The sequence below is a fragment of the Pelophylax lessonae genome, assembly GCF_965119305.1.
Source record: "Pelophylax lessonae genome assembly, chromosome: 6".
Lineage (NCBI taxonomy): Eukaryota > Metazoa > Chordata > Amphibia > Anura > Ranidae > Pelophylax > Pelophylax lessonae.
In genome coordinates, this window is record NC_138773.1 from 327,536,824 (window position 1) to 327,563,179 (window position 26,356).

Here is a 26,356-nt window from a genome sequence, read left to right on the forward strand (position 1 = left end):
TATCCCACTGACACCACTGATGATGAATGATAGTGAATACAGCTTCCAAAGACGTCATGTTTGTGACGAAACACGTCAAGTTGACACGCATGTCGACCCATTCTGTACACTAGCTGGAATGCATGCTGTTGCTAGCTCTTCCAGTGTTTTACAACTCCCCAACACAGTGTGGGAAACTGCATGGGACCTTTGTTTTTTGCTTTTGGATTTTACTATTTATGTATTGACCCATATTGGGGAATAACTCTTTTATCCAATAAATCATTTTTTTTTTTTTACGATACTACACTACAAGGAGTCCGCTTCCCTCTCTCTTTGTTTTTTGTGGATTGTCCTGTACAGTATCCACTTAATAGGAGAGAACTCATTTGGAGGACAAGCTGAGAATCTGCACCTAAATTACGGAGATTGAATAAGCCTGTGTGGATCTCTACTTGCCATATGGCAAGAGGGATCAACTCCATCTGGTGAGTGTGAATTTCTGCCATTTTTCAACATGGAGGGTGTCACCATCACTGTACCCAGGAATATCTGCACTGTGGGAAGATTGTGTTCACTTGGTGGGATATCCTTAAAGGATTCAGTATACAGTTATTGTTGGACTTTTTTGAACTTTTCTATTTAAATTTTGTCATCACATTTTTTTGTGCACTATGTTCCTATTGGGAGTTTTCATTCCTTTTCATACTATTTGCACTTATTAGTTGTTCATATGTTCAGAGCACTTTATTGTTATTACTCACTTGCACTGCGTTTTGAGAATTAATCAGCATTTGAGCTTGCGCTGCTGATCAAAAAGCTCAGGAAGACGTCAGCTTTGACGAAACGCGTCGAGTCTGGCGTGCTGACGTCACCAACGCAACCCAGAAGGACGGGCTGAGTAAGAAGCCGGCCGGCTTTGCTTGATTTTAGCGCTTATCTTCTTTCAGATTGTAAGTGTTTTTCTTTTATTTGAATAAATTGTTATATCGATTCACACTATGGAGCATTTATCCTTTCCTTTATGGTGGAAACGTTGAGCCATTTGGATCCTCAGGATTGTGAGTGGATTACTACCTTGAGTGTTGCCTGCTGCTTTATTTAGTCTGTTGGCATCCTCTTTGGCTAATTCAGTGTTCCTCCTTGGGGTGGATATCCCGCGGGAATCGTCACATTGGTCCATATCTAGGGGCTGTTTTGGGCTAAATACCGTTTGCCATCTGGTAAGCTGAATCGCATGTTGTGGTGATTAGTGCACTGCGGTGGAGGACAACATGTTATATATTACATAGTTACATATAGTTACATAGTTTGTGAGGTTGAAAAAAGACATCCATCCATCCAGTTCAACCTATGATGTGTGTGTTTGCTGGTAACCGTACATTGTATACCCCTGTATGTTGTACATTGTATACCCCTGTATGTTGTACATTGTATACCCCCTGTATGTTGTACATTGTATACCCCTGTATGTTGTACATTGTATACCCCCTGTATGTTGTACATTGTATTCTCCTGTATGTTGTACATTGTATACCCCTGTATGTTGTACATTGTATACCCCCTGTATGTTGTTCATTGTATACCCCTGTATGTTGTACATTGTATACCCCCTGTATGTTGTACATTGTATACCCCTGTATGTTGTACATTGTATACCCCCTGTATGTTGTACATTGTATACCCCTGTATGTTGTACATTGTGTACCCCTGTATGTTGTACATTGTATACCCCCTGTATGTTGTACATTGTATACCCCCTGTATGTTGTACATTGTATACCCCTGTATGTTGTACATTGTATACCCCTGTATGTTGTACATTGTATACCCCTGTATGTTGTGGTCATTAAGGTGCCCATCTAATAGTTTTTTGAAACTATCGATGCTCCCTGCTGATACAACTGCTTGTGGAAGAGAATTCCAAATCCTTACTGCTCTGACAGTGAAGAACCCCTTACGTATTTTAAGGTTAAATCGTTTTTCCTCTAGTTTTAGTGAGTGGCCACGTGTCTTATTGTATTCTCTTTCTCTGAATAGTTTGTTCCTTATGCTAGGGTTGCTAGTACAATATTTGTACATTGATATCATATCCCCCCTCAATCGTCTCTTCTCCAGAGAGAATAAGTTCAGTGCTTGTAGTCTTTCCTCATAGCCGATGTCCTCCATTCCCCTAATTATTTTAGTTGCCCTTCTCTGGACTCTCTCCAGTTCCAGCACATCCTTCCTGAGGACCGGTGCCCAGAACTGGACAGCATACTCCAGATGTGGTCGGACCAGAGTCTTGTAGAGTGTGAGAATAATCTCTTTATTTCTGGAGTGAATCCACTTTTTTATACATCCCAGTATTTTGTTGGCTTTGCTTGCAGTGGCTTGGCATTGCATGCCACTGCCATTCTGCCAAGCCTGTTGTCCACTAGGACCCCTAGGTCCTTTATATTTCATATTATTTTTCATCACTTCATTGGGACTTTTTTTGTTTCATCAAAAGGACTTAATTTATGCACATATATGCTTATTATTACATTTATTGTGTCAATTCATGATATATTTTTTAATATTTATTTATTTATTTATTTTTTGAAAACATTTTTAGATTTATTTATCACCTTAACTTTAGCGCAGCTTTTTTCTGCTTTTTTGGTCTACTTGGTGTTATCTCACTTAGTGCCGGTTCACACTGCCGCTACTGCTGATTTTAAATATATATATATATATTTTTTTTTTTAATCTATATTATTGCTAGTGGTGACACTGCAAAAATTGGCTGCTGTTAAGTTTTATTACACAGTTTATAATATATATATTTTTTATTTTTTATCTTTTACCCACTCTCCTAGCGGTTAGCGCATTGGTTTATTATTCCCAGTTTTTTTTGCAAATTTTTATGCAAAGTGACATCATAAACACAGAAGCAGCAGACTTTGTGATAATTAATATTTGTGTCATTCTCAAAACCTTTGGCCACGGCTGTAGATATAAAAATTTTAAAAAAATGTTGAAATAAATATTTTCTAAAAAAGACAACTGTAGAGTTTGGTCATCAAATCAAGTTCAGCTCAGACATTGCTGTGAGTGGCAGGGACGGGTACACTTGGCTTGTTCGGCGAAATTCACTACTATGTTTTCTTCCCTCTTTAGATCACAAGCCAAGAGGAAGATGCAAAGAACATACTTCTCGTATCATCGTGGTTGTATCTCTTCTCCTTCTGACCTGTGGTTTTGTGTACCTGGCCTTCAGAGGTAATGATCACCTACAAAGGGGAGGGGCCTAACACTATACCTGTACCCAGCGGGGGTACAAACTGATCACACACACAGCAGGCCTCAGGCACAGAGATGTCTGATGGAAGAACCAACTCTATTTCCTACAATAATACCTTAGCAGGGTTGTTAAACTCAATTTAATCGCGGGCCGCATCAGCATTATGATTGCCCTCAAAAGGGCCGGTTGTATCTGTAAGACTAGATGTCAAGAGCATCCCCTACCCTAAGGCTCCGTTCACATGTCAGCGTATGGATTGTGGCGCGATTCCGCCCGCGATCTGGAGATTATTGCAAATCGCGGGACGCCTGTGCGTTGCCCGTGATTTGCAATAGCCCCCCAAACGCTGAGCGATGTTGCCGCGATTTCCGCCTGCCGAATCGCGGTAACATCGGGCAAAAAAAAATCGCGGGACGCATTACGTCCCAAAAAAGTACAAGAGCTTCTTTGGAGCGTATTGCGTCCCGCGATTTTTTTTGCACGATGTTACCGCGATTCGGCAGGCAGAAATCACGGCAACATCGCTCAGCGTTTGGGGGGCTATTGCAAATCACGGGCAACGCACAGGCGTCCCGCGATTTGCAATAATCTCCGGATCGCGGGCGGAATCGCTGCGATTCTGCCTGCGATCCAAACGCTGACATGTGAATGCACTCTTACATAAGACGTCAAGAGCCTCTCCACCATCAAAAGTTGAGTCCCCCACCCTCCCTTACATCACAGTGCACCTCCCTTACCTTGTGGTGCTGCTGGGAAGAAGCTGGAGGCATTGCTGGAAAGCAGAAAGTATTAGGTCGGGAGGAGGACTGGAGCTCTCCTGCAGCTACAGGAGAGGTGCGAGGGCCACATAAAAGGCCCACGGGCCTTGTGTTTGACACCTGTGCCTTAGACCATGGGTGTCCAACCATTTGGCTTCTCTGGGCTACATTGAGTGTAGAGAAGAAAGGTATATAAGTAATAAAACACTGCTGCGTTCTTCCCACGCTGCCGTGCTCCCCCCCCCCCCCAGCACAAATTTAACACAACTAGTGGATGATCCCCTCTGAGGCAGCCTCTGCCTACAGTTAGTTTGAAACCTCTGTGGCCGTGCCCCCGACTCGACTTCCTTCCTTCCCAGCAAAAAAAATAAAAAATTGTCAGGGGGCAGTGGGCCGCATTGCCTGTGGTTCTGGGCCGCAGGTTGGACATGCCTGCCTTAGACCTTAAATCCAATCCAACCTTAACCTTCAACCTAAACCCTCAAACACTAACCCTCACCTTAACCTCAAAACCTAACTGTAGTCTTAGTTCTCATCCAAATCCCCTATGCAATAACCCCTAAACTCAACCTAAATCCCAAACTGCAATCCTCACCTTAACCTCTACTTAAGACCCTAGTCCTGGTCCTCAGCCTAAACCTTACTTATTATTCCTTAAACTACACATAATCCCCTAAACGTTAACCCTCACCCTAACCGCTAAACCTATCCCTAATCTTAGTCCTCAACCTAATCTCTACGCTATAACCTTTAAACCTCACCCTAATCTTAGTCCTCAACTTAACCCCTACTCATCAACCCTCAAACTAAACATAAACCTCTAAACCAGGGTTTCTCAACCAGGGTTCCTCCTGAGGTTGCTAGGGGTTCCTTGATCAATAGGCAATTTCTGCCTCAGATAAATTCCCAATGACGCCATTGTTTATTTTAGCTATCTTTAAGGGGGGTAATTCTTCCCAATGATGACAAGAGTAAGGAGCATTCTTCCCTCTGACTGTCACACTAATGTGAGTTGTAGATTTTTAATTTTTAGCAGGGGTTCCCAGAGACCAGAAATTTATTTCAAGGGTTCCTCTGTGCTGAAAAGGTTGAGAAAGGCTGATCTAAACATTAACCCTCAACCTAAATTTATAACCCTAACCCTAGTCTCAGTCTTCAATCTAATCCCTACTTTATAAACCCAGCCCTAATTTTTGTCCTCAACCTAACCCCTATTCCTCAACCCTTAAACTCAACCTAAACTCCTAATATTAACCCTCACCCTAACATCTAAACCTGACCCTAGTTTAAGTACTCGACATAATCTTTAGCTATAACCTCTAAATTTAAACCTAATCTTAGTCCGTAAACTAAACTCTACTCATCAACCCTTAAACTCAACCCAATCACCTAAACATTAACACTAACCTTTAAATATAACTCTACTTAAACCTAACCCAAACTATTAAACATTAACCTTCTCCCTAACCTCTAAATCTAACCCTTATCTTGGTCCTCAACCTAGACTATACTCTTCAACCCTTAATCCTAACCCTTAAACTCAACCTAGATCTCTAAACATTAACCCTCACCCTAACCTCTAAACCAAACCCGAATGTAAGTCTTCAGTCTAATCCATATTCTTCAACCCTTAAACCTAACCCTAATCTTAGTCCTCAACCTAACCCCTACTCACCAACCCTTAAACCTAACCTAAATCTCTAAACATTAACCCTCACTCTAACCTCTAAATCTAACTCTAGTCATGGTCCTCAACCTAATCTCTATGCTATAACCTCTAAACCTAACCCTAGTCTTCTTCCTCAATCTAATCCCTACTCTATAACCCCTAAACCTAACCCTACTCTTAGTCCTCAACCTAGCCTTTACTCATCAACCCTTAAACCTAACCCCTAAACTCAACCTAAACCCCAAAACATTAACCTTTGCCCTAATCTTAGTCCTATTCCTTTTTTATCAACCCCTAAACATTAACCCTCGCCCTAAGTGATAAACCTAACCCTAGTCTTCAATCTAATCCCTACTCTATTACACCCAATTCTAATCTTATTCCTCAACCTAACCCTATTTATCAACCCCTAAACTCAACCTAAACCCCTAAACATTAACCATCACCCTCACTGCTAAACCTAACCCTAGTCTTAGTCCTCAAACGAATCTCTATGCTATAACTTTTAAACCTAACCCTTATCTTAGTCCTCAACCTAACCTCTACTCACAAACCCTTAAACACGACCTAATTGCCTAAACATTAACTCTAACCTCTAAATATAACTGCACTCTTAGTCCTCAACCTAACCTCTACTTATATACTCTTAAACCTAACCCTTAACCTCAACCTAAACCCCTAAACATTAATCCTCACCCCCAACCTTTACACATCACCCTAGTTTAAACCTTTTACTTTCTTATCAACCTTTAAACCTAACCCTTAAACTCAACCTAAACCCCTAGTCATAAACCCTCACCCTAACCTCTAAACTAAACCCTAGTCTAAGTCTTCAATCTAATCCCTACTCTTCATCCCTAAACCTAACCCTAGTCCTAGTCCTCAACCTAACCCCTACTCATCAACTCTTAAACTCAAACGAAACTTCTAAACATTAACCAACACCCTAACCTCTAAACCAAACCCTAGTCTAAGTCTTCAGTCTAATCTCTACTCTTCAAGCCTTAAACCTAACCCAAATCTTAGTCCTCATCCTAACCCCTACTAATCAACCCAAACCCCTACTAAACTCAACCTAAACCTTTTTAAACATTAACCCTCACCCTAACCTCTAAACCAAACCCTAATCTAAGTCTTTAGTCTAATCCATATTCCTCAATCCTTAAACCAAACCCTAATCATAGTCCTCAACCTAACCCCTACTCATTAACTCTTAAAATCAACCTAAACCTCTAAACATTACCCTAACCTCTAACCCTAACCCTAGTCTTGGTCCTCAACCTAATCTCTACTCTATAACCTCTAAACCTAAGCCTAGTCTTCTTCCTCAATCTAATCTTTACTCTATAACCTCTAAACCTAAGCCTAGTCTTCTTCCTCAATCTAATCCTTACTCTATAACCCCTAAATCTAGCCCTACTCTTAGTCCTCATCAACCTAGCCCTTACTTATCAACCCTTAACCTAACCCTTGAACTCAACCTAAGCCCCAAAACATTAACCCTCAACCTACTCTTAGACCTATTCCTTTTTTAACAAAAAAAAAAAAAACCCAAACCCCTAAACACTATCCTTCCCCCCACACGTATACATTAACCCCTGCAAAAATTCACATTGATTGTCTCCAATATTTGTATCTCCTCCCCGGTAGATATGTCCCTCCGCCATGAGCTCTCAGCATTAAGAGATGAGATCTGCAGCATGAAATGTCTGCATGAGATTATCACCAGTGATAAGGTAACCGGAGAAAAAGAAGAATTTCCCCTGAATTTTGGACTGGAGGGTAATATAACCATGAGAAATGCAACACGGCAGTCAGAAGGGCCCCCAGGGGCCACACCGAGACTGAATGACCTGAAGGAGGAAATCCAATTAATCAAAGACCAGAACGATCAGCTCAGCATGAGAATCAACAACATCACCCTGATACCAGGTACAGATCTCATTCAATACTAACTATCAGAACACACTCAGGTATAAATACAGATCTGATACTTTGAATCACAAAGTAAATAGTCATTTATACATTGTTGCAGAATATTCTGTAGAATTATCATCCTGTCTCCTGTGTCGGGTTCTCCTGGCAGATCTCTGAATATTTTGTCCTACACTCAGGACGAGTTTTTATTTCTTTTTCTCTGATTACATTTTATTTTGTTTTCAGGAAAGCCGGGAACAAACGGGGAGCGAGGACCTCCGGGGCTCCCAGGAGCGAAAGGGGAGAAGGGGGACACAGGTGAGGTCACAATTCCCAAAATATAAAGTATTCTATTATTACATAAAGGGGCGAGAAACTAAAGATTACAATTCCGAACCTCCTCCCGAGAGCCTGCCCACTGCTTGCAGCAATGGCTTAGGACTCCTGAGAGGAGTACTGAGGCACGGTGCTGTGATATTTTCAGGGGGCTATGTACAGCCCCTCCCACCAGCCAGAATCTGACTGCTTTGCTTAGAGTAGCACAGAGGTTACATCACTGGGTCTAACATAAGGTATGTAATAAAAAATTGAATTTTTCTTTAAAAAATGCCTTTAGTCTGTTGATGAGGGGGGTAAAAATATAGGCAAAATATAAGCAGATTAACCTCTTGGCACCAACGTAACACAAATATGCGGCCCCACTTCACTGGGCTTTTTGCCACTAAGCTGCTATTTTGCGTACCTCCCAGCACAGTGACCGGGGTCTCACCGAGAGCCTCAGGCCCCGTTCTAACGATCGGGAACTGGAACGTAGATTCTGAGACACCTGATCATTGTGATAGCCTCTGATTTGCTATCATAGTGATGAGTCACTGTGATGCCCGCCCCCATGTTTTCTGTCTCTGTGAATGGACAAGAAAGATACATTGTATATTTATCTGTCTTTGTAGAGATAAAAAAAAGTGTGAGTAGAAAAACAATATATACCGTATATACTCGAGTATACGCCGACTTTTTCAGCACATTTTTTTATGCTGAAATAGCCCCCCTGGGCTTATACTGGGTTCCACTTACCTGTTTTCCGGTGCAGTGCGCATGCGCTGCTGCCGCTCGGGAAAGCCCGTACATGTTCGGCTATTCCCGGGCAGATGGCGCATGCGTGGTGACGTGTTGGCGCCGGCATTTTTAAATGTAAGGCGCCTCACCAAAAGGTAAGTGAGACTCCTCCGCAGCCCTTGCATCTCCTCAGGAGATGCAGTGCTGCGGGCTTGGTACAGGAGATTCTTCTGTACCATGCCCGCAGCACTGCATCTCCTGTACTATGCCCGCAGCCCTGCATCTCCTGTACCATCTCCTGTACCATGCCTGTACCATGCCCACAGCCCTGCATCTCCTGTACCATGCCTGTACCATGCCTGTACCATGCCCACAGCCCTGCATCTCCTGTACCATGCCTGTACCATCTCCTGTACCATGCCTGTACCATCTCCTGTACCATGCCTGTACCATCTCCTGTACCATGCCCACAGCACTGCATCTCCTGTACTATGCAAGCAGCCCTGCATCTCCTGTACCATCTCCTGTACCATGCCTGTGCCATCTCCTGTACCATGCCCACAGCCCTGCATCTCCTGTACCATGTCCGCAGCCCTTGCACCATGCCCGCAGCCCCTCTTTTAGGTCTCGTGGTGGTCCAGTTGTGTCCACTAGCTGCTGCATTTCCCACCCTAGGCTTATACTCGAGTCAATAAGTTTTCCCAGTTTTTTTGTGGTAAAATTAGGGGCCTCGGCTTATATTCGAGTACATAAGGTAATAATAATTTAAAAAAAAAAAAAAAAGTAAAAAAACCTAGATCAAGGTTTGATCTAGGTCAATGCCAGTGTTAGCGTTTGGGTCAAGGTCAGGGTCAGTATTTTTTTGGACAGGATTTTTTTTTAAATTAGTATCAGTGTCAGTTTTTCTCAGTGTTTTAGGTGGGATAAAAAAAAAAAAAAAAGAAGCAAAATGTGCATAATTTTTTCTGGGCTGTATTTACATACAAACTAACTAACTAACATCTAACATCCACATATGTGGTATCACTGCGATTGTCAGAAGTGAGAGAATTTTTTGTTTGGGTTGTTCTTTGGTGGTAGGAAATGAAGGTAGCAAGAAATATACAGCTACATTTAAAAAAAATGTTTTTTTTTTTTTAACTATTTTGGGCCAGTTTTCCTTATATTAAAAATAATTAAAATTTTCCTTATTTTATTCCCTAATAAAAAAAAAAAAAAAAAAAAAAAACAGGAGATATCCATTACCATTTAGCACCAAATGAAAGCCCAATTTGTCCTGAAAAAAAAAAAAAAAAGATGCACAAAATAGTTGTGAAGTATGTATGGTTTTATTACATGTCAAAGTTGCAAAATTGGGCTTGGGCATTAAGATTTGTTTTACCCTTAGGGAGAAAAGGGTTAGCAGCATGCTGCTTGAAAGTTTCTCTATAGCTTCTTAAAGAAACAGGAACACATGAGAGGTCTAAATTCAAAAGGACCGCCAAAGTCTCTTAGTAGCAAAACAAAAATGGCGGCTGCTATGTTTTTAGGTGTACATGGCAGAGGTTATTCATTACGAGTACACAGCCAAATCCCCTGGGACTGAAAGCCAGCAAAGTGAATCTTATTAATAAATGTTTCTTCTTACTAACATCTGGACTTTGCAAACTTGTGATGTCATCTGAGCATCTGTGATTCTGGTTACAGGACTTCCTGGATCTGATGGTGGAAGTAGAGCCACCGAGGGACTTCCGGGACCCCCCGGGCCTCCAGGACCAGCTGGACACAATGGAAAAGATGGTGAGGAATAGTCTTTATAAAGGTCATGATGGGGATTTGGAATCCTTGTATCAGAAGATGGCATAATCATTTCCAGTGTTCATAATGTCAGCTAAGTGTGATCTCTGTCCTCTTCAGGGGTGAAAGGTGAGCCTGGAGCCCAAGGACGTGACGGGCAGAAAGGTAAAATAATCTCACATTACATGTTCTTGTTCCAGTAAAATGAAAATGATTTGCCAGTGTCTATGTGTGTCCAATGTAAATATGGCAGCTACATATACTGTAGATTCTGTACTTTAAATTCAGAGGGGAAGAGGGGCTGATGGGCCAAACCTAGACTGAAAAGCTGACTGTAAGACACTCAGTTCAGCTACCGACTGAGAGGCCACCACCTTTCATTCAAGGACCAACCTTCCAGCATCTCAGGTTCCACAATTAAGATGAAGTTCCTCAATGGTACTTCAGCCCCATTTCCCCATTTTTCAGCATGCTTGGCCTCCATCCTTAGCCTCTGTCCAGAAACATGGTCCACCTACTCAGGCAGCAGGCTTTAGAAGCCCCAACAGTCACCTAAATCCCTCCCCCATACATGAGGCATGAGAACGTCCAAGTTTAACAGCCACCTACACCTCTTCCCCCGACAGGAAGCCTGAGAAGCCCCAACAGCCAACTACATCCCTCACCCATATAATAGGCCTGAGCAGCCCCAACAGCCACCTACATCCCTCCCCCAGATAGGAGGCCTGAGCAGCCCCAACAGCCACCTACAACCCTCCCCCAGATAGGAGGCCTGAGAAGCCCCAACATCCCTCTACCAGACAGGAAGCCTGAGAAGCCCCAACAACCACCTACACCCCTCCCCTAGACACGAGGCCTCAGAAGCCCCAACAGCCACCTACACCCCTCCCCCAGACAGGAGGCCTGAGAAGATCTAACACCCACCTACATCCTTCCCCCAAGCAGAAGGCCAAAGAAAATATAACAGCCGCCTATATCCCTGCCCCAAGCAGGAGGCCTGAGACGATCCAACACCCACCTACATTCCGGCATCAGGCAGGAGTCCTAAGAAGATCCAGAGGCCACCTCCATCCCTCCCCCCAGGCAGGAGGCCTGAGAATATCCAACCCAAATATGAAGCATTTGTGCTGCAAGATTATAAAATAACCTTTGATGACAGTCCAGCAGAGATGTATAGTAACGAAGTAGAACTACTTAAGTACTGTACTTAAGTACCAAAATGCGGTATCTGTACTTTCCTAGAGTAGAATTTTTTTCTCCTACTTCTACTTTTACTTCACTACATTTTTTCGATGATTTCGATACTTCTACTCAAGTATTTTTTTTTTGTACTGCATAGTTACTCGTTACTTTTAAAAAAATTACCACTGCCAGAACAGTAGATGGCAGGTTGCATAAAGCTCAAAAAAATGTGTATAATGTCATTTGTAAATCAGCGCATACGAAAATAAAGGCTGTGTATAATAAAAGCTGCTATACCAAATCTTTCCAATAAAAAGAAAATATGAAACAAACAAATAAATGGTGCTACATCAAGAAACAACTAACAAACACCGGTTAATCATTTGAATAAATCATTTGAAATAATAAAAACAATATGATGTTCATACTTTTGACTTCTTTCTTTAATAACTACATAACACAGTACTTGTACTTCTACTTTCAGTACTTGAGTAGAATTTTTTTTTCAAAACTACTGGTACTTTTTACTTTTAGTACTTAAGTAGCAAATTTTTTGAAAAAACTACTTGCAATACTTAAGTAAAAAAAATGTTGAATACTTTAGTACTTCTACTTAAGTAACTTTTTCTGCGAGCACTTCCACTTCTACTCAAGTAATTTTTTGATCGAGCACTTGTACTTTTACTCAAGTAGAAATTTCGAGTACTTTATACAAGTCTGCAGTCCAGAACAAGATAATAGGGGTGAAGATTGTGTTTCCCCACCTTCAGAATTTGGGGTTTATTGTTTCTTTTGAGAAACACCTTCCTGAACTCTGCAATCTGTAGGTAGCACATTCCTGAACTCTGCACTCTGTAGGTAGCATCCTCCTGAACTCTACACTCTTTTTGTAGCACATTCCTGAACTCTGCACTCTGTACGTAGCACCCTCCTAAATTCTGCAATCTCTAGGTAGCGCCCTCCTGAAGTCTGTATGTAGCACCCTCCTGAACTTTGCACTCTGTATGTAGCACCCTCCTGAACTCTGCACTCTGTACGTAGCACCCTCCTGAAGTCTGTATGTAGCACCCTCCTGAACTCTGCACTTTGTACATAGCACCCTACTGAACTCTGCACTCTGTACGTAGCACCCTTCTGAACTCTGCACTCTGTACTTAGCACCCTCCTAAACTCTGCACTCTCTTCACTGCACCCTCCTGAACTCTGCACTCTCTTCGTAGCACCCTCCTGAACTCTGCATTTTGTACGTAGCACCCTCCTGAACTCTGCACTCTGTACGTAGCACCCTCCTGAACTTTGCACTCTGTACGTGGCACCTTCCTGAAGTCTGTATGTAGTACCCTCCTGTACTCTGCAGTCTGTATGTAGCACCCTCCTGAACGCTGCACTCTGTACATAGCACCCTCCTGAAGTCTGTATGTAGTACCCTCCTGAACTCTGCACTCTGTACGTAGCACCCTCCTGAACTCTACACTCTTTATGTAGCACCCTCCTGAACTCTGCACTCTGTATGTAGCACCCTCCTGAACTCTGCACTCTTTATGTAGCGCCCTCCTGAACTCTGCACTCTGTACGTAGCACCCTCCTGAACTCTGCACTCTGTACGTAGCACCCTCCTGGACTCTGCACTCTGTACGTAGCAACCGCCTGAACTCTACACTCTGTACGTAGCACCCTCCTGAACTCTGCACTCTGTAAGAAGCACCCTCCTGAACTCTGCACTCTGTACGTAGCACCCTCCTGAACTCTGCACTCTGTACGTAGCACCCTCCTGAACTCTGCACTCTGTACGTAGTACCCTCCTGAACTCTGCACTCTGTACATAGCACCCTCCTGAAGTCTGTATGTAGTATCCTCCTGAACTCTGCACTCTGTACGTAGCACCCTCCTGAACTCTACACTCTTTATGTAGCACCCTCCTGAACTCTGCACTCTGTATGTAGCACCCTCCTGAACTCTGCACTCTGTACGTAGCACCCTCCTGAACTCTGCACTCTGTATGTAGCACCCTCCTGAACTCTGCACTCTCTATGTAACGCCCTCCTGAACTCTGCACTCTGTACGTAGCACCCTCCTGAACTCTGCACTCTGTACGTAGTACCCTCCTGAACTCCTGAAGATAACGGTTGTGATGAAGATGTTGGTTTTCGACTGGTTATTATAATTAGAGGATAATTCAATTTGTATACAGATGGTAATAGTGTATATACTATTATTAGTAATCCACAGACTTGTATAAAGTACTCGAAATTTCTACTTGAGTAAAAGTACAAGTGCTCGATCAAAAAATTACTTGAGTAGAAGTGGAAGTGCTCGCAGAAAAAGTTACTTAAGTAGAAGTACTAAAGTATTCAACATTTTTTTTACTTAAGTATTGCAAGTAGTTTTTTCAAAAAATTTGCTACTTAAGTACTAAAAGTAAAAAGTACCAGTAGTTTTGAAAAAAAATTTCTACTCAAGTACTGAAAGTAGAAGTACAAGTACTGTGTTATGTAGTTATTAAAGAAAGAAGTCAAAAGTATGAACATCATATTGTTTTTATTATTTCAAATGATTTATTCAAATGATTAACCTGTGTTTGTTAGTAGTTTCTTGATGCACTTTAAGCGCTGTAGCACCATTTATTTGTTTGTTTCATATTTTCTTTTTATTGGAAAGATTTGGTATAGCAGCTTTTATTATACACAGCCTTTATTTTCCTATGCGCTGATTTACAAATGACATTATACACATTTTTTTGAGCTTTATGCAACCTGCCATCTACTGTTCTGGCAGTGGTAATTTTTTTAAAAGTAACGAGTAACTATGCAGCACAAAAAAAAATACTTGAGTAGAAGTATCGAAATCATCGAAAAAATGTAGTGAAGTAAAAGTAGAAGTAGGAGAAAAAAATTCTACTCTAGGAAAGTACAGATACCGCATTTCGGTACTTAAGTACAGTACTTAAGTAGTTCTACTTCGTTACTATACATCTCTGGTAATCCAGGATATGTTTATTATCACATTGTAGGTGACACGGGGGCCCCAGGTGTCCCCGGCGCATCCGGTGCCCAGGGCCCTGCAGGACAGAAAGGAGACAAAGGTGACAACGGGAAAAATGGAATGCCAGGTGAGAAATGACTGCTCAGGAAATTCTCATGTCCAAACAATTGTGATTAAGGAATGTGGTCTGATGACATCATTGCGCACCTCATAATTTACCATTCAGAGCCAGTAAACTTCTAATCTAGTCTGAGCCGGACTCTGGGGTTAGGGCTGTTGTAGAGGGTCCAGGATGTTCAGTTACTATATATTACACTGTATATAATAAAAGATGACCCTCATGTGTTTCCTCCTGTACAGGACCGCCTGGAATACCCGGATCTAGCGCTTCGAAGGGAGAGAAAGGCGACCCAGGTAGACCAATCATTAGTGGCTCCCTGTACTGAGCCCACCCACGGCACTCCACCCATGTATAGTCCAAGACACATCACACCCACACTGGGTGCTTCCCACTTCCCAACTTGTAGTTTTGTGCCACATTGTTGCAGTTTTCTAATATGTATATACTATATTTGTATAACATTGCTTGGCTCAGTGCTTTCTCCTCACTACTATCACTTTTAGCACCCTCCTGAGCTCTGCACTCTGTACGTAGCACCCTCCTGAGCTCTGCACTCTGTACATAGCACCCTCCTGAACTCTGCACTCTGTACATAGCACCCTCCTGAACTCTGCACTCTGTATGTAGCACCCTCCTGAACTCTGCACTCTGTACATAGCACCCTCCTGAACTCTGCACTCTGTACGTAGCACCCTCCTGAACTCTGCACTCTGTACGTAGCACCATTCTGAACTCTGCACTCTGTATGTAGCACCCTCCTGAACTTCACACTCTGTATGTAGCACCCTCCTGAACTCTGCACTCTGTACATAGCACCCTCCTGAACTCTGCACCCTGTATGTAGCACCCTCCTGAACTCCGCACTCTGTATGTAGCACCCTCCTGAACTCTGCACTCTGTACGTAGCACCCTCCTGAACTCTGCACTCTGTACGTAGCACCCTCCTGAACTCTGCACTCTGTACGTAACACCCTACTGAACTCTGCACTCTGTACGTAACACCCTCCTGAACTCTGCACTCTGTACGTAGCACCCTCCTGAAATCTGCACTCTGTATGTAGCACCCTCCTGAAATCTGCACTCTGTATGTAGCACCCTCCTGAACTCCGCACTCTGTACGTAGTACCCTCCTGAACTCTGCACTCTGTACGTAGCACCCTCCTGAACTCTGCACTTTGTACGTAGCACCCTACTGAACTCTGCACTCTGTACATAACACCCTTCTGAACTCTGCATTCTATACGTAGCACCCTTCTGAACTCTGCACTCTGTAAGTAACACCCTACTGAACTCTGCTCTCTGTACGTAGCACCCTTCTGAACTCTGCACTCTGTACGTAGCACCCTCCTGAACTCTGCACTCTGTACGTAGCACCCTCCTGAACTCTGCACTCTGTAAGTAACACCCTACTGAACTCTGCTCTCTGTACGTAGCACCCTACTGAACTCTGCTCTCTGTACGTAGCACCCTACTGAACTCTGCTCTCTGTACGTAGCACCCTTCTGAACTCTGCACTCTGTACATAGCACCCTCCTGAACTCTGCACTCTGTACGTAACACCCTACTGAACTCTGCACTCTGTACGTAACACCCTCCTGAACTCTGCACTCTGTACGTAGCACCCTCCTGAAATCTGCACTCTGTATGTAGCACTCTCCTGAACTCTGCACTCTGTATGTAGCACCCTCCTGAACTCTGCACTCTGTACGTAGCACCCTACTGAACTCTGCACTCTGTACGTAACACCCTACTGAACTCTGCACTCTGTACGTAACACCCTCCTGAACTCTGCACTCTGTACGTAGCACCCTCCTGAAATCTGCACTCTGTATGTAGCACTCTCCTGAACTCTGCACTCTGTATGTAGCACCCTCCTGAACTCTGCACTCTGTACGTAGCACCCTACTGAACTCTGCACTCTGTACGTAGCACCCTCCTGAACTCTGCATTCTATACGTAGCACCCTTCTGAACTCTGCACTCTGTACGTAGCACCCTTCTGAACTCTGCACTCTGTACGTAGCACCCTCCTGAACTCTGCACTCTGTACGTAGCACCCTACTGAACTCTGCACTCTGTACGTAGCACCCTCTGGAAATCTGCACTCTGCATGTAGCACCCTCCTGAACTCTGCACTGCATATATAAAATGTAATGCTTTTGTTCCCAGTTTTTTTCTCATCCATTTTTGCTGATAATAATTTTTTTCTTATTTGCACATTTTGAAAAAATATCTGATAATTTCTTGAGCTTGAAATGCACATTAGTGCGATCAAACTGAAGCAAGCACTTTCCTAAATGGATCCTATGTGTAGTGCTACCCTTATAGGAGACACTAAGTAGATACCAGGATCCTTTTCCCTGTAGATTCCTTGCAGCAAACACACATTTTTCAGGCTCATTAACCACTTGAGCTTTGGAAGGTTTTACCCCCCTTCATAACCATTATATTCCTAATTCTCATTGTGAAGCTTTATCCACATTTATTCCATTCGTAGAGATTATCCCTGTCTTTGTTTCATTCATATTTAATTCCATTATTATAATTACTTTTATTTTTTCATTGTATCTATACATTTTTTTTTACTTTATTTTTATTTTTAATTTTATTTTTACTTTGATTTTTATTTCTATTTTTAGTTTAATTTTAGTTTAATTTAATTTCATTTTTTTATTTATTTATTTTAGATATTTTTACAATAATGGATATATAATATTTTGCCTAATCTTTATGCTTGCAATACACTACTTCTTACCCCCCATTACCCCTTTTTAACAGGCCTTTTTCTGCTATTCAGCACTAGGTTACTTTAAATGGTAATTACGCAGTCATGCAACACTGTATCCAAATTAAATTTATAATATTTTTTTAACACAAATTTTGGGGTATTTGATCACCACTGGGGTTTTTATTTTTAGCTATTCTGTATAAATGAAAAAAGACCACAAATTTAAAAATAAAAAATAAAAAACAATATTTTTTTTGCTTTCTGTTATAAAACATATTAAATAAAATCAAATTTCTTTATAAATTTAGCCCCCCTCCATCGAAACCCTTTCAACATTTCCTAACTGAGGGGGAAAACTATAGAATGTCAGTTAAGTGACAGCTCTGAGTCTACTGGGGTTGCTGACATCACATCCAAGATGGCGGCACCCAGCAGTCTCAGGACTTTTGGATGCCCACACAAGAGAAGGTGTTACTGGTAACATAAGTGTAAATATAATCTTATAGGAACTTAATTGTTAATCTGGTGATGAGGTTCCTTTAAGGTCATTATTAACTCCTTCCTACCCAGCAATGGCGTCACTTTAAAAAGGTGTGTACACAGTTCGCTTCTTTGCAAATCAAAATTAGTTGGAATTTTTCGTTATTCAAAAATTCGGATGTATCCAAATTTCTGAATTACAATAGTAACGAATTTAAAGGAATCTGAAATAACCAAATTAAGTTTGGCCAAAATCGAACTTGAAAACAGGAATAGAATAAACTGGCATAGAAATTAAAGGAATGGAAAAGAATAGAAGAGAAAAGAAAAGAATAGAAAAGAATAGAAAAGACTAGAGTAAAACAAAACAGAATAGAATAGAAAAGAAAATGAAATAATATAATAAAATAGAATAGACAATAAAGGAATAGAATAGAAAAAAATAAAAAATAGATTAGAAAAGGAAAGAAAAGAATGGAATAGAATAGAAAATAAAATAATACAATAAAATGGAATTGAATAAACAATAGAATAGAAAAAAAAAATAGAAAGAATATAATGGTCTTCCAAAATACGAATTTTAAATAGAATAGAAAATAATAGAATAGAAATAAAAGAATGGAATGCAATAGAAAAAAACCAATAGAATATTATCTTCTGAAATTCAAAGTTTGAATAGATTAGAATAGAATCGATTATAATATAATAGAATAGAATAGCAAATAATAGAAAAGAAAAAAACAATAAAATAAAATATAATATAACTATCTTCTGAATTTCTAATAGAATAGATTAGAATAGAATATAAAAGAAAGGAATAAAATGGAATAGAATGAATATAACCATCTTCCAAAATTCGAATTTAAAATATAATAAATTAGAATTAAAATAGAATAAATTAAAATAGAATAGAATAAAAAAAAAAAAACAATAGCCCCACCACCACCCACCCGCCCACTCACCCACGACCCCCAACAACACCACCACCACACACCTACCACAACCGCACCGAGAAGGATTGGTGATTGGCTATCACAGGAATCACCAAAAAAATAAATAAAAAAATAGAATAGAATATAACCACCTTCCGAAATTCAAATAGAATAGATTAGAATAGAATAGAAAAGAATAGAACATAAAAGAATAGAATATAGTAGAAAAAAACAATAAAATTGAATAAAATAGAATATAACCGTCTTCCTGAATTTCGTATAGAATAGATTAGAATAGAAAAGAATAGAAAATAGAATAATAGAATAGAATGAATACAATTTTGCATTGATTAAATTAGAATTGACATACAATAGATTAAAATAGAATAGAAAAGAATAGAATAGAATAGAAAAAAACAATAGAATAGAATATAACCACCTTCCGAAATTCTGAATATAATAGATTAGAAAATAATAGAAAATAAAATAACAAAATAGAAAAAAACAATAGATTAGAATAAAATAGAAAAATTATGACCGTCTTCCGAAATTTGAATTTAGTTTATAATAAATTGGAATTCGAATGGTGATTTAAATTATTTGACTTCGCTTGAATTGAATTCAATTGGACTGAATTTGGAAAATTTGCATAGAATTTGAAAACGAATCGATTTCCGAAAACAAATTAAACGAATTTAACAAATTTAACTAAACAAAATAATTGAAATAATGAATCTAAAAGAAAGAAATTGTTTCGTTCTGCACATGTCTAATTGGTTGATGAATTGGCTGATTTCAGGTTTTCCTGGACTGAAGGGAGAGAAAGGAACGGTTGGATCTTCGGGCTCACCGGGAATTGCGGGACCTCCGGGCCGGAATGGCACTAAAGGCTTTAATGGTGAGATTTTCTAGATAGAAGTTGTGTTATCTCCTCTCAGTCAGACGCCAAATAGAAAACCAACGCCAGAAGTCTCTAACTTTTCCCAACTCCATCCGATGCAAAAATAAAAAAAAGTTTGGGCTTTGGCGAGGTAAAAAGAGGGGGAAAAAAAAACCTACCTGACCCCTACAGTGCCATCATTCTTCTGATAGATGGGGAACGGTGGGAAAGGTGGGGCATCGTAGAAGGCCTACAATGACGCAGATATAGTAGAGTATCCTTAGACCTCAATGTGTCAAAGTTTAATGAACACCAAGAGCAATTGGGCAGAGCAAACTCTGATGGGCCACACTAGAAAACCTGGGAGCTTTTAAAGTATCCAAGCTGGAGATTTCCCAGAGTAATGGGAGAGCAGTGGTCAATGAAGGGGTGGGTGAGGGGCATGGTTGGTGGTGGTTGATGAAGGTGGGGAAATGATGAAGAAGTTGGGTGGACGGTCAGTGGTGGTTGATAAAGGAGAGGGGGGGCATGGTCAGTAATGGTGGCTGAGGTTGGGAAATTAATCAAGAAGGCGGAGGGGGTCAATGGTTAATGAAGGAGGGTGGATGATAAAGAAGGAGAGGATGGTCAGTGGTGGCATGGGGCATGGTAGTCGATGAAGGGTGGTAAATGATGAAGAAGGAGGTGTGGTCAGTGATGGCCGATGAAGGTGGGTGGATAAAGAATAAGAAGGTAGCATTGTGGCTGATGAAGGTGGGTAAATAATGAAGGGAGGGTGGTCAGTGATGGCTGATGAAGGTGGGTGGATGATGCAAAAGGCGGTGTAGTCGGTGGTGGTAGATTAAGGTGGGTGAATAATGAAGAAGAGGGAGGCATGGTGGTCGATGAAGGTGTGTAAATGATGAAGAAGGGGAGGTGGTCGGTGGTGAACGATGAAGGTGGTTGGATGATGAAAAAGGCAGGTGGTCAGTGGTGGCTGACGAGGACGGATGGATGATGAAGAAGAGGGAGACATGGTCAGTGGTGGACAATGGTGGTGGGTGGATGATGAAGAAGGTGGGTGATAGGGGTCGCTGTTGAAGGAGGATAGATGATGAAGAAGAGGGGGATGGGGGATGGTCAGTGGTCATCGATGATGGTGGGTGGATAATGATGAAGATGGGGAGGTGATGGCTGATGAAGGAGGGTGGATGATGAAGAAGATGGGAGCTGGATCTGTCAAATTAAAAATGCCAAATTTCTGGACTAATAGGCAAGGGGGGTGTAAAAAATAGCACAGTGGCACTGCCCTGGGGAAGATGTACCCAGGGTCAGGACAAGGGGTGGGCAGAAGGGACGGCTGCTCTGGGCACTGTGATATGTGACAAGGGGGGGGGCACCTTAAGGAGATTGGGTTGGGGAATTATGTTGAGAGGGGGAATTTGGAGGGTGGCAGGGGATATGAATTGCTCTAGGAGGGGAAATTAGGGTTGTGTGCTAGGAATGGTGATTTGGGGGGATTTGTGTTGGGGGTGGGGAGGGGGGAAGAGGATTTGTTCTATGAGAGAGGATTTGGGGGGTATGTGCTAGAAGAGGTGATATGGTAGGGGATGGAGGGAATTTGTGCTATGAGGGGAAATTTTTTTTTTTGGGGGGTGGGAATTTTTGCAGGTAGGGATGATTGGGGGGTATTTATGCTAGGAAGGAAGATTTGAGGGGGAGGATTTGTGCTGGGAGGGGGATTCGAAGTGGGAGGAAAGAATTTCTGCTTGGAGGGGAAATTTGATGGGTAGAGGATGTATGCTAGGACTCAGGGGTACATTTTATTAGGGGGGATTTGGAGAGAGAGAATATATGAGCTTGAAGGGGGGGGGGGGGCAAATATTTATGCTGGCAGTGGGGATTTCTGCAGGGGGCAGATTTATATTGGGAGGGGAGAATTTATGTTTGGTGGTAAGCATACAGATTAGTGGTCAATTTATTTATTTTTTTTTTTGGAGGGGGGAATTTTGGCTGACACATAATGCTCTTGCATCTTGGGGGGGAAGGGGGGGCGCAGTTTGGTATGTTTCCCCGAGTCCGTGCCGTTTCTTCAGAGCCCTGTGCTGTGACTGGCGGCTCCCGCGCGCATGCGTGGGAGTGACATCACGCGGCTTCGGCCAGTAATACTGCTGGAGTCCGCAGACCCGGAAGACAACGGGTGAACATGGATGCGGCCAGCAGCGTGGACATCGTGGGCTTCGTTGGAGGTAAGTGTCACATAATGTGCTAGAATGCAATGCATACTAGCACATTATGCATTTACTTTGCAGGGAAGAAAAAAATAAAAATAATTTTGAGGAGTTTACTTCCTCTTTAATGTAGACAGGGCATCCCATGCTGGCTGAGAAACAGCCTGGTGGATGCTGACGCCCCCTGCTGGACGATCTCACTCCTGCTCCTGCTGCTGTTCAGTGGAGGAGAGGCAAAAATTTACAGTGTGGAGGGCTGAGACCGGGAGGTGAGCAGATGGGGGGGGGGGGGGGTCTGTTAGTACACAGGTGAGGGCAGTGGGGGAGCAGGAGTCAGAGCTGATGCAGCTGCATGGAGGGATGGAGAGTTTAGCTGTTGTGGGGGAAGGGCTAAGAGGCGGCTGCAGAGATAATCTGTGAGAGAAGGGTGCAGAGGTGAGCTATGGATGTGGGGGTAGAAGTGTCCTCTGTGCATAGCAAACCTCTGAACCCTGCACTCTATGCCTAACATCCTCCTGTATATTATGCAGTCCTGTGCCCAGTGCTCTGTGTATTATGTAGTCCTGTGCCCAACGTTCTGTGTATTATGCAGTCCTGTGTCCAGCGCTCTGTGTATTATGCAGTCCTGTACCCAGCGCTCTGTATATTATGTAGTCCTGTGCCCAGCGCTCTATATATTATGTAGTCCTGTGCCCAGCGCTCTATATATTATGTAGTCCTGTGCCCAGCGCTCTATATATTATGTAGTCCTGTGCCCAGCCCTGAACCCTGTACTCTATGCCTAACACCCTCCTGTATATTATGCAGTCCCGTGCCCAGCACACTGTGTATTATGCAGTCCTGTGCCCAGCGCTCTGTGTATTATGCAGTCCTGTGCCCAGCGCTCTGTGTATTAGGCAGTCCTGAGCCCAGCGCTCTGTGTATTATGCAGTCCTGTGCCCAGCGCTCTGTGTATTATGCAGTCCTGTGCCCAGCGCTCTGTGCATTATGTAAATCTGTGCCCAGCAGTCTGTGTATTATGTAGTCCTGTGCCCAACGCTCTGTGTATTATGTAGTCCTGTGCCCAGCGCTCTGTGTATTATGCAGTCCTGTGCCCAGCGCTCTGTGTATTATGTAGTCCTGTGCCCAGTGCTCTATGTATTATGTAGTCCTCTACCCAGTGCTCTGTGTATTATGTAGTCCTGTGCCCAGCGCTTTATGTATTATGTAGTCCTCTACCCAGTGCTCTGTGTATTATGTAGTCCTGTGCCCAGCACTCTGTGTATTATGTAGTCCTGTGCCCAGTGCTCTGTGTATTATGCAGTCCTGTACCCAGCGCTCTGTGTATTATGTAGTCCTGTACCCAGAGCTCTGTGTATTATGTAGTCCTGTGCCCAGTGCTCTGTGTATTATGCAGTCCTGTACCCAGCGCTCTGTGTATTATGTAGTCCTGTACCCAGAGCTCTGTGTATTATGCAGTCCTGTACCCAGAGCTCTGTGTATTATGCAGTCCTGTGCCCAGCACACTGTGTATTATGCAGTCCTGTGCCCAGCGCTCTGTGTATTATGCAGCCCTGTGCCCAGAGCTCTGTGTATTATGTAGTCCTGTGCCCAGCGCTCTGTATATTATGCAGTCCTGTGCCCGGCACTCTCTGTATTATGTAGTCCTGTGCCCAGCACTCTGTGTATTATGCAGTCCTGTGCCCAGCACTCTCTGTATTATGTAGTCCTGTACCCAGTGCTCTGTGTATTATGTAGTCCTGTGCCCAGCGCTCTGTGTATTATGTAGTCCTGTGCCCAGCACTCTGTGTATTAGGAAGTCCTGTGCCCAGCACTCTGTGTATTATGCAGTCCTGTGCCCAGCGCTCTGTGTATTATACAGTCCTGTGCCCAGTGCTCTGTGTATTATGCAGCCCTGTGCCCAGCGCTCTGTGTATTATGTATACCTGTGCCCAGAGCTCTGTGTATTATGTTGTCCTGTGCCCAGAGCTCTGTGTATTATGCAGTCCTGTGCCCAGCACTCTGTGTATTATGTAGTCCTGTGCCCAGCACTCTGTGTATTAGGCAGTCCTGTGCCCAGCACTCTGTGTATTATGCAGTCCTGAGCCCAGCGCTCTGTGTATTATTCAGTCCTGTGCCCAGCGCTCTGTGTATTATGCAGTCCTGTGCCCAGCGCTCTGTGTATTATGCAGTCCTGTACCCAGCGCTCTGTGTATTATACAGTCCTGTACCCAGCGCTCTGTGTATTATGCAGTCCTGTACCCAGCGCTCTGTGTATTATTCAGTCCTGTACCCTTTGCCCCCCATGTCGATGAGAGCAAAGATCTCATGCTAGGGGGTTGAGGGGGTCTCTGGGCAGGGGCAGCCCGGCATTAAGCCCCACCTGCCATGCTGCTTTCAGCAGGAACAGGTTGGTATAGTTAAATCTATGTATTTATTTTTGTTAGCCCAAGGAGCCAATCAGTTAATGTACTGACTAGGGACGCGCTGATAGGAGAGAGCAGAGTGACAGAGCAATGAGCTCCTCACAGTGCTCCTTCACTGTCCAGTCACAGGCTGGGGGCGGGCCCATGACCAGGAAGTGAGTTGAATGATGCTGGCCGTCATTCAATGCAGAAGACTGAGGACATCTTGTGGTGGAAGCAAAGTACTGTTTGAGGAGGGGGGACAATATGGAAATTTTATGTTGAATTTCAGATTATCTCCTCTGATATAAACATTATTGTGTTCTGCAGGGCTGAATGGTTTGCCGGGGCTTCCAGGACCATCTGGACAGAAAGGTAACCTTATTTTTTATTGTGTATGTAATGGATAACATGGCATGGAGTGCTGGGAAATACCGTCCTGGTACCCCGGTGGTCTGTCTTTATCCATGGTGCATATTGATTGTTGTGCTGTTTTTTTTTTTTTTTTTTTTTTTATTACTGAACAGGTCCGTCCACCCAAAAGTGAAACTTTAGGATTTAGGGTGCTCCAACAGAAGAGATCTCCCTCTCTGTTCCTGTCCATCTAGGGGATTTGGTGTTCTCACTGATATGTATGTCCTGGGAATACACAGGGATGGTGGAAGTCCCTCATAATGGCCACAGCAGCTGTACGGACCCAGGAACTCAGCACAGGGATGGTGGGAACCCCTCATAATGGGCACAGCGGGTGAATGCAGAGTCCTGGGGAGACCAGATATAGGGAATGCAGAGTCCTGGGGAAATCAAATATAGTGAATGCAGAGTCTTGGGGAGATCAGATATAGTGACTGCAGAGTCCTGGGGAGACCAGATATAGTGAATGCAGAGTCCTGGGGAGATCAGATGTAGTGAATGCAGAGTCCTGGGGAGATCAGATATAGTGAATGCCGAGTCCTGGGGGGATCAGATATAGTGAATGCAGAGTCCTGGGGACAGCAGATATAGTGAATGCCGAGTCCTGGGGGGATCAGATATAGTGAATGCAGAGTCCTGGGGAGATCAGATAAAGTGAATGCAGAGTCCTGGGGAGATCGGATATAATGAATGCAGAGTCCTGGGGAGATCAGATAAAGTGAATGCAGAGTCCTGGGGAGATCGGATATAATGAATGCAGAGTCCTGGGGAGATCAGATATAGTGAATGCAGAGTCTTGGGGAGATCAGATATAGTGACTGCAGAGTCCTGGGGAGACCAGATATAGTGAATGCAGAGTCCGGGGGAGATCAGATATAGTGAATGCAGAGTCCTGGGGACAGCAGATATAGTGAATGCCGAGTCCTGGGGGGATCAGATATAGTGAATGCAGAGTCCTGGGGAGATCAGATATAGTGAATGCAGAGTCCTGGGGAGATCAGATATAGTGAATGCAGAGTCCTGGGGAGATCAGATATAGTGAATGCAGAGTCCTGGGGAGATCGGATATAATGAATGCAGAGTCCTGGGGAGATCAGATATAGTGAATGCAGAGTCTTGGGGAGATCAGATATAGTGAATGCAGAGTCCTGGGGACAGCAGATATAGTGAATGCAGAGTCCTGGGGAGACCAGATATAGTGAATGCAGAGTCCTGGGGAGATCAGATATAATGAATGCAGAGTCCGGGGGAGATCAGATATAGTGAATGCAGAGTCCGGGGGAGATCAGATAAAGTGAATGCAGAGTCCTGGGGAGATCAGATATAGTGAATGCAGAGTCCTGGGGAGATCAGATAAAGTGACTGCAGAGTCCTGGGGAGATCAGATATAGTGACTGCAGAGTCCTGGGGAGATCAGATAAAGTGACTGCAGAGTCCTGGGGAGATCAGATATAGTGAATGCAGAGTCCTGGGGAGACCAGATATAGTGACTGCAGAGTCCTGTGGAGATCAGATATAGTGAATGCAGAGTCCTGGGGGGATCAGATATAGTGAATGCAGAGTCCTGGGGGGGATCAGATATAGTGAATGCAGAGTCCTGGGGAGATCGGATATAGTGAATGCAA

General features: G+C 43.0%; 1 protein-coding gene across 1 annotated transcript in view; it reads left to right on the plus strand.

The window, feature by feature from the left end:
* The window catches only part of LOC309558758 (uncharacterized protein), a 117,314-nt gene that overhangs the window by 68,026 nt on the left and 22,932 nt on the right, over positions 1-26,356 (plus strand). Inside the window, exons 2-9 of the mRNA XM_082261806.1 lie at positions 3,120-3,221; positions 7,321-7,602; positions 7,834-7,905; positions 10,330-10,422; positions 10,540-10,584; positions 14,612-14,710; positions 14,944-14,997; positions 24,648-24,712. Of these exons, the coding sequence (XP_082117932.1) occupies positions 3,120-3,221; positions 7,321-7,602; positions 7,834-7,905; positions 10,330-10,422; positions 10,540-10,584; positions 14,612-14,710; positions 14,944-14,997; positions 24,648-24,712 (812 nt within the window). The remainder of the gene's footprint in view (positions 1-3,119; positions 3,222-7,320; positions 7,603-7,833; positions 7,906-10,329; positions 10,423-10,539; positions 10,585-14,611; positions 14,711-14,943; positions 14,998-24,647; positions 24,713-26,356) is intronic.